At 43.6% G+C, this 13456-nt stretch overlaps 1 protein-coding gene across 5 annotated transcripts in view; it reads right to left on the reverse strand.

Moving 5' to 3' along the window:
* The window catches only part of WBP4 (WW domain binding protein 4), a 67916-nt gene that overhangs the window by 37487 nt on the left and 16973 nt on the right, over positions 1–13456 (reverse strand). For all 5 annotated transcript variants that reach the window (XM_019524132.1, XM_019524129.1, XM_019524131.1 and 2 more), the window contains exons 3-7: positions 9285–9347; positions 9071–9194; positions 7379–7549; positions 5968–6023; positions 2368–2434 (exon numbers count right to left, since the gene is read on the reverse strand). In XM_019524132.1, coding sequence (XP_019379677.1) covers positions 2368–2434; positions 5968–6023; positions 7379–7549; positions 9071–9194; positions 9285–9347 — 481 coding nt within the window. The remainder of the gene's footprint in view (positions 1–2367; positions 2435–5967; positions 6024–7378; positions 7550–9070; positions 9195–9284; positions 9348–13456) is intronic.

Genomic DNA, 13456 nt, shown 5'->3' on the forward strand with positions numbered 1-13456 from the left:
ATTTTTTCAAAGACCTTCCCCAGGATAGAAGTGAAGTTGACTGGCCTGTAGCTGCCAGGCTCTTCCTTCCTCTCCTTCATGAAAATATGGACCACGCTGGCCCTTTTCCAGTTCTCGGGGACTTGGCCCGAGCACCAGAAGTCCTCGAACAGCCAAGCCAATGGCTCCACAATGACATCAGCCAATTCCCTCAGCACCCACAGATGAAGGTCATCCGGGCCTGCTGACTTGGACACATCTAAGCCCGCCAGGTAATCCTTAACTAGGTCTGAACTAACAGTCAGGGGACTCACATCCTTCCTGGGCCTCTCTACGCTATCACCCGAGAGCACCCCATTGTCAGCAGACAGGAACATGGAGGCAAAGAACTTGTTGAAGAGTTCTGCCTTTTCTCGCGCGTCCATCACCAAGTGCCTTGCCCTGCCCCTCGTAGGGGTCCAATGTTACCCCGAGACTTCTTCTTGCTACCTATATACTTGAAGAAGGACTTTTTGTTATCCTTAATCCCAGAAGCTAATGTAAGCTCCAGTGCTGCTTTAGCCTTCCTTACCAAATCCCTACAAGCTCGGGTCAGGGAGGTGTACTCCTCCTTTGTCCCTGCCCCCTGCTTCCACCGCCAGTACACTTTTTTCTTTGCCCTCAGGCCAGCCTGGATATCTGCGCTCAGCCATGAAGGTTTCTTGAACCCTTTTCCCACCTTCCTGCGCAAAGGAATTGCGTCCTGCTGCGCCCCAAGGATAGCCTCCTTGAGGAAGGACCACCTTTCCTGGACCCCCATACTAGCTACACCCTGGGCTCCGAGTGCCTCCCTGACTGCCACCCTGAGCATATCGAAGTTGGCTTTCCTAAAGTCAAGCATTTGCGCTGTGCTAGTTACCCTCCCCCACCTTTCTCTGAATAGCAAACTGGATCATTTCATGATCACTGTCCCCTAGCCTCCCTTGTACTAGCACCTCCCTCACCAGGTTGTCCCCAGAGGCTAACACCAGATCCAGTATGGCGTTTTCCCTATTAATGTAGCTATATTACTCATCTATAATTGATACAGTACAAAATACTGGGGTATTTTTGGTTACAATACGGTATTGGGCCTTGGTTCAGGAACCAGTCCCCCATTTATAACATTGTTTCTTATGAGAAATTTGGTTCCGAGTTAAAACGTTTCGACTTAAGACATGGTTTTCAGGAACCAATTGTGTTGTAAGCCCGAGGACTGCCTGTATTAAATCAGTAGTGAAATAACTGGTAAAATAAAAATTCACTAGAGAAATAATGGGGAAAGAGTTGATTCTCACTCGCTGGCTGGATTCTTTTAAGATCAAAATACATTTATAGCTTCCCATGTCATATGTATTTTCACTTATGATTAAAAGTTACAACATACGTCCTTGATATCTTCCCAGAAAACATTAAGGGTGTATTAATGACAACACCCCAGAACCAACAACACACAAAAAGAAATCTTCTACCTATTTTGTCTCCAACCAAAGATAGTAAAAATTATGCATCTCACTAACCCATACTGCATAGTTACATGCTGAACATGTAGATACATACGAAGTGATTACCTGGGATCCTGGTTTTCTGTTAAAAAATTCAAGTCTCTGATAAAAAAATCTAACATTTTCCGATTAAAAACCCCCCAAATCCATGTTTTTTTGTGATTAAAATGAAACACCACTATATATAGGTAGCAGTTGAACACAATGTTTTATTGATATATTTACAATTTTAAAGTAATTTGGAAGCCTACCAGTGCCTCAATCATTATAATAAAATACTTTCTAAATATTTATATATTTTGGTGTTTGATTTTTTTTATCATGAGAACTCCCCCTACCCCCTTTGCTTATCAGGATGCAGGTCTAACTGCGGCTGTCCCGCACAATGCTTCATGGCGCTGAGCAGCCCTGATATGCCAGTGCCCTGCCCTTCACTCCCAACCTGCAGCCCCTCATCCCTGCCACAGCCCCTCACTCCTGATGTGCAGTCCCCTGGTTCTTTTTCGTTAAAGGGGAAAACCCATATTTTTATCCTTTAATGGGAGAATCCATGTTTTCCCACAGGAAACGGAAAACCCGGATCCCTGGTGATTACATTGCCATTTTGTAAAAAACGATGAAGAAGCCTTTTATCTGTATACAACCACATGCCTGGAGGCCAGGAACAGTGGGAGTAGTTTAACAAAACAAACAGCATCTGATGATTCTCAGCTGAGGGTAAAAATGACCTAAGCAACAGACATATTTTAATGACTATTACCAATTTCAAGATTCAAAAACTGGAAGAAAGTGCACATACTAAAAAACAGAATAGAAAACCTTATCTTTTGAGAAAGGGCTTAACTGAGAAACTAGTGCCTCTTACCTCCAGTCTGTGTATTGTAATAATATGTATGACCATCTTCAGTGACTCCTTCCACCCACACTGCTGTCTAATGAAAAAATACATAGAAGGTAAAAGTCCAGGAATGGGCTTTAATGACTAACCATGACATAGCTGACAAAGTGTAAAGATACTTAGTATTTTGTTAAGTTTTATAAATGGTTTTAGAACCTGATTCAACTCCCACTGAAGTTAAAAAAATCCCACTGACTGAAACATGAGTCGGACACATACCTTATAACATATAGCAGTATGCAGACACACTATATTTGTCTTTGCATATGCACATTCCATATAAGCAAATTGAATAATTCTTTTTCAATAGCAGGTGATTAGTACCAAGCACTGTAGTTAAGGTTGCCAAACAATTCAAATGATGATATAACCCATTACTTTTATGTTTCTGATTTTCTCACATAATTACACCTAAATTGATATTTTTCACACTTTATTTCAGTCCTGAAATTCTAAGCAATCTCTGAGAAAAATCTCACCGGCAGATTTAGAGTTTTATGACCGTAGGAAAAACCCATCACCATCAAACTTTATCCCAAATAAAAATAAACAACACACTTGTCTTCCTGCTATCTTTCTAACACACTTGAGTAACTCTACTAACATTACCTATTTCTCCTCTACTGAGCCCAAACCAAAACAGCTGCAGATGCTCCCTCTGCCTGAATGGTGTTTGTACCCAAAAGCTTGCAAAGACTAATTTTACTATTTTAGTTGGTCCAATAAAAGATACCAGATTTACCCAAAGAACCTTGTCTGCCTCCTGTACTGAGCAGCACTCTAGCCCATATTGTTATTCTGACATTAATAAAACGTCCTTAAAAATCACACGGTGGGACAAAAGCTCTGATTCAGTATAAAAACACTGCTTGTAAAATGGAGTCAAGAAATAAAAAAAGTTTAGATTCTCATAGCAACATGCTTTCACATGCCATATAGAAATGTACATGTAAGGTGATAAATTAAATCAGCTGATTCAGAGAAGGAAAAAAACTGCCCGCACATTTCCTCAAGATATATTTTGTAAATTTTGAGTGCATTAGTTTCAAGAAAAGTGACAAAATAGAAAGTGGTTTTACAGAGCTACAGATGAGATGAAAAAAACCAGCCTGAGGTATAACACAGTTCTTTCTATTAGCAGTAAAGTCTGCTTGGCATGGAGCATTCTTTGCCTGACCCCACAAAGCAGTGAAACAGATGGTTTCCTTTATCAGTAGTTCTGCTGACTGTTTTCACAGGCTGCTGGGTGTCTATCAGCATTTATATGGTCTTATCACAGTAGCAGCCATCCTTTAAGTACACAGTGCTGTGTTATTACTCCGCCCTGCTCACGTATGGGAGAACTAAGCAGTAAGCTAACTTCTTACTGGTTGTAAAACATGGATGGTCTCTGAAACTTACTAGTAACCCAGAATACTGCACATGGAGAAGGTAGGGTACAGAAATATAAACACACTGAAAATTGAGACTAAGCTATTTCTGGGGTTACAGTATTGTTGTAGTAATCCTTGCGGTCCAGGGAATATGCAAGAAACAAAGTTTGTTTCAAAACAGCTTTTACTGGACAACTGTATAGTTGGGAGAAATCTTAGACAAGCTTTCTTCTCCAAAAGCTTGTCTAACATCTCTTTCAACTATATAATTGGTCCAGTAGAATATATTACCAAACAAACCTTGCTAGAATACTTTTTTTGCTGATGTATATATTCTTTAAGCATTATTTTATTATTCATTATTAGTTTTTCCCTGTAATTTCCTCAGTATATATTTAAGAAAAACATCACAATACTGTAGCACTTTTCTTAACTCTCTAAACCGAATCACTTTGCTAGATATGCTAACTTTACATCTTAAACTAAGGGAGTTACGGGAAACCAAAAATGAACTTCTCCAGAGATCTTAGGGCACAATGATCTGCAGTACTGTGGAGTTTGAAAACACTACACCCCAGATTTGCACAGCTCCGTTTCACTCAAAAAAACCTAACAGAAGTTATTTAAAAGACATAATAGACAAAAGCAACATTTCAAATTATGTGTGGGTAGGATTTTCAAATATGCGATAATGATTTAGAAGCATTGTGAATCTGTGCTCCTAAACTACTTATGTGCCTTTGAAAATCCCTCCTCATAAATATATAATTTGTGTGTGTATCTATCTATATACAGTATATAGTAACATAGAAATATATATGTGTGTGTGTGTATGTCTATATATATCTCTGTATCACGATATAGAGATATATATAGATGTATACATGTGTCATAGAATCAATGAGTCAGAAGGGACCTAGACAGATCGAGTCTGACCCCCCGCCGTGGGCACGAAGGAGCACTGGGGGGTGGGAAGGGTCATAAGACCCCAGCCAGGTGCCTGTCCAGTCTCCTCTTGAAGATTTCCAGGGAAGGTGAGAGCACCACCTCTCTGGGAAGCCTCTTCCAGGCTCTGGCCACCCTTACAGTGAAGTAGTTCTTCCTAATATCCAACCTAAACCTATCCTCCCTCAGCTTGTGGCCATTGTTCCTGGTGACTCCAAGGGGGGCCCTGGTGAACAGACTTTCCCCGAGTCCCTACTGCTGGCCCCTGACAAGGTTGTAGGCAGCCACAAGATCCCCCTTCAGTCTCCTCTTGTGGAGGCTGAACAGGTTCAGGTCCCGTAGTCTCCCCTCATAGGGCCTGTCCTGCAGTCCCCTGAACATGCAAGTGGCCTCCTCTGGACCCTCTCCAGGTTCTCCACATCCCTCTTGAAGTGCGGCGCCCAGAACTGGACACAGTACTCCAGCTGCGGCCTGACCAGCGTCGCACAGAGGGGGAGCAAGACCTCTCTGGACCTGTTAGTGATGCCCCTGTTGATGCATGACAGGGTGCGGTTGGCTCTGCCTATTGCTTCATCACATTGGCGACTCATATTCATCCTGGAGTCAATCATGACTCCAAGATCTCTCTCTGCCACTGTGCTGCTGAGAGGGTCAGCCCCTAACCTATAACCATAATGCTGGTTCCCTCTCCCCAGGTGCAGCACTCTGCTCTTGTCCTTGTTGAACCGCATCCTCTTCAGATCCGCCCACTTCTCTAACCTATGCAGGTCTGCCTGGATGTGGTCCCTGCCTGCCGGTGTATTCACTTTACCCTACAGCTTGGTGTCATCAGCAAACTTAAACAGGGTGCTCTCCACACCCTAGTCCAAGTCGCTAATGAAAATGTTGAACAGCACCGGCCCAAGGACCGAGCCCTATGTGTGTGTATCTATCTATATACAGTATATAGTAACACAGAAATATATGTGTGTGTGTATATATATCGTGATATAGAGAAATGTATAGATACACACATATCAGTTATTAAAAACAGTGATTTATAGTGAGAGTGTACTTTTAACACTAACTTAGCTTTTGCTATTATATGTACTGAAACCACAATGCATTTTTCTAATCTCCAAAATACAAACAGGTTAGATTAGGTATTAAAAATAATAGATGCATGATAGATGAGACAATTAGGTTACAAGAATCTTTCTGAAGTAAAACCTAGAAGTAAAGAAAAGTACTAATAATGCTGTGTAATTACCATTTGAGAGTTCTGGGGGTTGTCTTGGAATCCTTCAGGCTTCTCCCACTGGGATTCTTAGAACAAAAATATTTCATTTATCAATTATTTTTGCCCATTTTTATTATTAACCTTTCCAAGAAATAGTTAAAAGAGTATAATGCAGATGTGTACACACACACGCATGAGTAATACATGTACTGTACATCTAGAAAAAATTACGTTAGATAAGATTGTGATACTCTTACCCATACTGAATAGTAAACCAAGAGCAGTCCCAATGAAGTGTATAAGACTAGTTGTGGAGTAACAGCATGAGAACCTGCCCTGTTAAGTCTTCCAAATTGCTATTACAGTGATTCCCAAACTTTTTTAGGTTGCCTAAACCTTTTAAATTTGTTACAGTTTTCATTGCACTTCAGGGATAAAGAAAAAGTAATGCTATCTTGCCATAACAAAACAAGCAAGCCCTCCAACAACCTAGGAAATTCTGCAGAGTTGTTCTTCATTTTTTCTTTTACTTCCTACCCTCTCCCCATCCGTTCCTTCAACCTGCTAGAAGTTCACTACACAACCACAGGGATAACATGTACCCTAGTTCAAAAAACAATGTTCTGTTACATTATGATTGATATGTAGTTATTACAGTTATGGTAATTTAGGATATTTTCTTTTGAGAGCACAGGCCAGCTGAAACTGAAAAACAGATCAATCAGAAAGCATGCAGAAGGTCACCAATGCCAGTCCCTGCAATTGCAAGAAATAGTTTGTAATACACTTACTGAGTCATAACAGAGGATCTCTCCAAAGCTCTAACGCAGAACTGTCCAACTATTGAATGGCCGGGGGCCACAGCCCCAGATTCACACCTTGGGGCCACATGTGGCCCATGGACCACCAACTGGACAGCCCTACTTTAAGGCAAACAACAGCTACAAATACTAAATTCAAAACCAAAAAAACCCATTAAAATCCTATCAACATGTTACACCTAACCCCGCCCCCCCAATGTGGCAATCTTGCAAATGTAAACATGAAACACAATAATCAAAAGATCTAATCTCATCCACTCAATATACTATTTATGCTCCAAAAATTTTCTACTACGTAGATGAATCCTGATATTGGGGATTCCAATTATCTGTTGGGAGAACAAAAAAATCCTTTCTGTGCATTTAAACTTTGTAGAGGTTAAGAATTTCTAAGAGTGTCCATGATTTCTGCCACTACTTCTTTATTAATAACAAATATCAATAAGGCCCAGCTTAAATTCTGGATTTTTTCACATAATTATAAGATTAATTAATTTATTCTATCAAGACTGTTTAAAACATGGGTAACTGTTAATTATCTATAAACATCAGAAGAAAAGAATAAGGAAATATAGAGAATTCCATTTTAGACAAAATAGTTGCATCTGGCCCATACTCACCTCCTGTAATTGTATTGTAGTAATATGTGTAACCCTCAGGAGAAAATCCTCGTACCCACTCCTTTGTTTCTCCTGATGACATTTTTGAGGTGACTCCTTTCTTTTTTTTCTTTTCCTTCTTTTCTTTCTTTTCCACTTGTTTAGTTTGTGTGGAGCTGGGACCTATGGACTCTTAAAGAAACCAACACCCTCTTTAAAGAGTAATTATCAGAATTTACATACTGCATATTGAGCATTCTGCATGCAGCAGATAGTTGTTAGTTCAAAACAGTTTCTTCTTTCACAGTATTACATTAAAGAAGTCTTTCATTTTTAGCAAGATTTTACTATTGCAAGGCAGTTTGATTATACTCATGAGAAACCAGTAGTGTAACTAGGGACAGGAAAGCGGGGCACGAGCCCCGGGTGCCAACTTGGAAGGGGTGTTGGAATGGCAGCTCCCATACAGGAGTCTTTGCTGCTGCAACAGTAGCTCCACCCTATCAGCAACAGTATCTGAGTGCCTGAAGAAAGCAACATGGCAGCAGCAGTCTTTGAGTCCTCAGGGCAGGTAAGACTGACACCTCTTTCCCCTCATCTCCAACCCCACCTCCAGCAGGGTTTTGCCCAGAGCACAGAACTTGTTACTTATATCTCTAAAGAAACACACATGCAAAAAAAAAAAAAAATTAAATTGAAGGACTGCTTCAGGCCTATTGAACCCTGGGTCTGTAGAGGCTGGAAGAGTTATAAAGGAGAAAGTCTCCACTGGGACCTCACCCTAACAAGAAACGCACTTACTAATCTGTAAGAGGCGAAGAAGATTTGATGAAAAAAATTGGCTCGAAGTTGACTGGTGATTGAAAGCTCCACTATTCGCAAGGGACTTTGCTTCTACTGGCAAAAGCTGAACACATGCTAAACCACTGCATGCTATGTCATTGGGCTGTAGTGCTTAGAAGATGTAATATCGTTAATACTTAGGCAATTTTTGTTACCATTTTTTTTTAATTTCAACTCTGAAAATGGATTGTCAAAAAAGTTGGAAAGTATGATGATAAATGCATCTGAGCTCTATTTGTACTTCAGTTTCGACTAGTGGTAAATTATAAATCTTTGTTCCAGTGGGGAGACAGTCCTACAGTTCCTGCAAAAGTAGTTAAAAAATATACTACTCTATGGGCATGTCTACATGTTGCCATATGATGACACTGCTACAGTGCCATGCTTTAGTACTTCCTTTTGGAAGTACTAAAGCACAGCACAGTAGGGGTGGTTATTGCACCATGCATATGGTGCATGGTTAAATTTCATTGCTATGTCGCTGTAGCGCAGAGGTGGGCAATTATTTTGGGCGAAGGGCCACTTACTGAGTTTTGGCGACTCATCAAGGGTTGCATGACAGGCAGCCAGGGGCAGATAACTATTACTTTTCTAAATTTTTTAGGGGCCCTGTGGGCTGGATAGAATGGCCTGGCGGGCCACATCTGGCCCACATTTGGCTTACCCCTGCCATAGTGGCATGCTATAACCGGGGAGCTTGCTGCAATATTGCCGTAGCTGGCAATCACGTGTAGACCCACGTGATCACTATGTCCCTGTACCATGTCATACAGTGATGTACTGCATCACTACATTGCCACAGCACAATGTATAGATGCGCCCAACATTCCTTTTCTCCTACTTAAACTTGTTAGCAGCTATAAGAACTACCTGGCTTAACTCCAAGCCTCTTTAAATCTTCTTCATATGCTTTCAGTGCAGCTTCCTCCATTGCTGCAAATTCCTTTGACATTTTTTCTTCTTCTTGTGCCTTTTCCAAACTTTTCTTTTTAATCTGCAAATGAAGAAAAAAAAAAAGTGAAGGCCATAACAAAAGAAATAAAAGTTAAATCCTTAGGGAAACAAGGAGAAATTCAAAATGTACCTCACTAATTCTCTTTGCCACATTTTCCTTATGGTTCTTTCCCCTTTCATGAAATTCAATGCTCTTCAAGAGAAAAAAAAAGTAAGTTAAAATATAAATTAAGAAAAAGTAATTTACATAAGCCAGTGTTACATTTGTAACCTATACCTATGCCTATGCAAGAAAGAAATGGTGAACTTGAAGTTAAGACTGAGCACATCTAACCTAATTTAGAAGTAAAATTTGTTACAAACATACCATAGTTATAATAAAATTCCAAACATTTAAAATTTAGGAAATTCAAATTTTAACATATAAGAAATCCCAGTGATAGCTAGTATGAAAATTAAATTACTCTAAATCTAGCATTGTGATATCTGATATTCAGTAGGTCACAAGGATTCCAACTTCAAAATTGTCTTTTTCTGGGATTTTTAAATAAAGAATAAAACACTTATGCATATTACAAACAGTTGTTTAGTTTGGGAATTATACATGTTGTGGTTTTCCAGCTTCCAGGCTTCATACCTTTATTCCTGCTCCTCCTTTTCAGGTTTGCATTCCTAAGCCTTTCAAAGTTCACAACACACTTTAATTGAATAGTGACTACAGTACTCAGGCAGGTTCTGGTAAGGCCTACAGAGCACCAGAGGACCTAAGGCTAGGGACAGAAGTTACACACAAAACCAGTTTAAGTGATCTGAAACTGGTTTAAACCTGTAACAGAACAGAAGTTCAGTGCACACAAACCAGTTTCAAAATGGCAAAACCAGTTTAAGATAAACCTGGCTGGATGCAGTATCAGACTTAATTGATTTAGGTTAAACTGGTACATGGAACTTCTGTCCCAGATCCTTTTCCAATTCAAGTTAACTCACAGTCCCCCGCATCCCAGAATGCTTTGCAGCCCCGGGCTGTGCTGTCTGCTCCATCAAAGAGCTGAGGCACTAAAGCAGGGGTAGGCAATTATTTTGGGCAGAGGGCTGCTTTCTGAGTTTTGGCAAGCCATCAAGGGCTGCATGACAGGCAGCTCAGGGCAGATAAATATTAATTTTCTAAATTTTTTAGGGGCCCCATGGGCCAGATAGAATAGCCTGGTGGGCCACACCCAGCCCCCGGGCCACATTTTGCCCACCCCTGCACTAAAGCCTCTGCTCCCTCCCAGCACCTGTCAGCCCAGTGGGATGGGAGGGCAAGGGAACCCCAAGCCCCCATTTGTACAGGAGAAGGGGAAGGAAAGCCCCAGCAGTGGGGGCTTCTAGCCCGTGCACCAGCCAGACAAACAGAGTTGGCATCAGCTCAGCCTCACCCCCTCTCCAGCCGCACACGTGTGCGGAGGGATGGAGCAGGGGGAACACACTAACTTGGCCCTGGCCCCATAGTGCAGGGGGAAGCCCTCACTGTAAGCTTTTTGTTGCTCCACAGCCTCGGCTCGTCCCCCGTAACCTGTGAGGGAAACAGGGGGTGGGATGCACAGGTCCAGCCTGGCACTGGGCTCCCACAGCTAGAGTCTGCCAGGCACGGAGTGGGGGAAGACCCCACTGGGGGCTTTTCTCTCCTGCATCCTGTCTCGCTGATCCTCACCTGGCTCACCAGCTGCAGGATTACAAAAGGACCCCATTAGGGGCTTTCACTGCCCCATGCTGCTCATGCCAGGCCAGACCAGTGCGCTCCCTCCTCACCCTAGCCTCAGGTGGGGGGCCAGGGAGGGGGGAGGAACTAAACCCATGCCAGTTCAGCAAACTGGGCTGCAGGGGAGTGAAGAACCTTTGATGGGGGCTTCCCCACTGTGCACCAGGCAGAATCTGGCTGGGGTGAGGGGCAGTGCCCGGCTGGACCAGTGCATTCCCCTCCCTAGCCCCAACTTCTCACAGGCAGGGGCTGGGGAGGGGGCAGGGCTGAGCTGATCCCAGCCTGGTAAGTTTGGCTGCAGGGAAGCACAAAGGCTCTGGTGGGGACTGCCTACCACTGCATCTGGTAGACACTCACTGGAGGGGGACCAGCGCCTGGCTAGGCAGGTGAGTTTTCCCTCTACCTCTCACAGGCAGAGGATGGGAGAGGGTGGGGTTGAACTGATCCCAGCTCAGTGAGCTGGGCTGCGAGGGACCAGAAAACCCCTGGTTGAGGACCAGGCAGGGGGTGGTGCTGGGTGTGTGCATACCCCCCAACTCTCACAGGTGGAAGCTGGGGAGGGGGTGAGGCTGAGTCAATTGGAGCCCTACTAGCCAGGCTGGGCAGGGGCAGTGAAAAGCCCTCCAAGTGGAAGCTTTCCTGTGCCAGGCAGATCCCAGCTGGGGGGCCAGGGTCAGGGGGTGGAGTCCCACTCCACATCTCCCACTCAGAGACTGGGGTTGGCGATTTTTCTGCTGGCTCTCCCCTCCCTTCAGCTGACAGTAGGAGGGGTGTGGGGTGGTAGGAGACAATCAGACCTGGGCTGCCACTGGGCTGGGTTTAGCAGCCTTAGGCAGCTGGCCATGACAGTGGGGGGCCCTGGAGAATATGCATAAGCACCTCCAGGCCTGGACCAGTGCAGGCTTCTGCTTGTCTTGGCCACCCAAACACTGAACATCAGTTCAGTTTGTTATTGGTTCAAGCTATGTAGCTTAGACTAACCTGTGAAGATTGAATCGATTCTGCCTTGGGCTTTTTGAACCTTGGTACTTATCCTAAAAGTTTGCAGGTACATAAATCTGAGGCTTGGAGCAGAAATCGACATTGGGAGTGGGAAACGGATAACTGGAATGCCTTGAAGTCAAAAGGCTTCTGGGATAGACTGGGACTATGGTAGTCTGAAAAAGTTGAGCAGCTCTGCATATTCATGGAGATGGATGTAGTAGAAAAGCCCTGAGAAACCTGGGAGTTCCTGGGGTTGTAGGAATCAAGTAACACTGTAGGTGCTGGTGCACTTGCTCCAACACAAAGGCTCTAAAGTGGTTCTGGGTATTTCTGCACACATAGCACCAGGTACAAGCTCACAATGCAGATTTGGCATTCAGTGCTTGGAGCACTAACTTTAGGAGGACTGCTAAAAGCAAGCAACCCACCCAACTGTGGGCCTGCAGTTTCTGTTGAGGTGAGGTTGAGAGCCAGCCCTGTACACTTTTAGAAGATCTGCTGGTAGGCAAAGCTCCTATGTGGAAATTCAAATTAGGGAGCCTGAAAGAACAGGACTAGATCCTCTAGTCCTTATTCACATGGATAAGGAAAGTAGGATCAAATTCTAGAGCTGGAGTCCTACACTGAGAACCAGAGAAGCATCCACAACCTTAACTTTCATAGATTTCATAGACATTAGTGCTAGAAGGGACCTCGGACGATCATCGAGTCCAACCCCCGCCCAAAGGGCAGGAAGTCAGCTGGGGTCATAGGATCCCAGCAAGATAAGCATCCAATTTGCTCTTGAAGGTGTTCAATCTAGGTGCTTGAACCACCTCCGATGGCAGGCTGTTCCAGACCTTGGGGGCTCGGACAGTAAAGAAATTCTTCCTTAAGTCCAGCCTGAAACGGTCGTGTAGTAATTTAAGACCATTCGACCTCGTCATCCCTTGGGGTGCTCTGGTGAGCAAATGTTCCCCCAGATGCTGGTGGTCACCCCCAATAAACTTACAGGTGTCCATCAAATCACCCCTAAGCCTACGCTCTTCCAGGCTAAAGAGCCCCATGGCTCTCAGCCTGTTGTCGTAAGGTCTGTTTTGCTGACCTCTGATCATGCGCGTGGCTCTTCTCTGGACTCTCTCAAGCTTCTCCACATCCTTTTTGAATTGTGGAGCCCAAAACTGGATGCAGTACTCCAGCTGTGGCCTCACCAAGGCCAAGTACAAGGGGAGACTGACGTCCCGGGATTTGCTTGAGAAGCATCTATGGATGCAAGCCAGCATTTTGGTCACTTGCAATCAACTTGAAAGTCTTCTAATTTTTCCTAGTGCAAGGGTTAATGCTTGCAACATTATCTTTAGGACAAACAAATGAAGTTTTCACACCATAATAAACTGAACGTTATTTAAAATTTCTTCCTGGACTTCCAGAAGGCTTTTGACACTGTCTCTTACCCCGTTCTCATTAAGAAAATGGGAGGCTCTGGCGTAGACACCCACACAGTCAAATGGGTCACCAACTGGCTGGAGGGCCGCACCCAGAGGGTGGTAGTGGATGGGTCCTTCTCAACTTGGAAGGACGTGGGCAGTGGGGTTCCA

This window comes from Gavialis gangeticus, unplaced genomic scaffold, assembly GCF_001723915.1.
Source record: "Gavialis gangeticus isolate Ggan-Ray unplaced genomic scaffold, GavGan_comp1, whole genome shotgun sequence".
In the NCBI taxonomy this organism is placed as follows: Eukaryota; Metazoa; Chordata; order Crocodylia; family Gavialidae; genus Gavialis; species Gavialis gangeticus.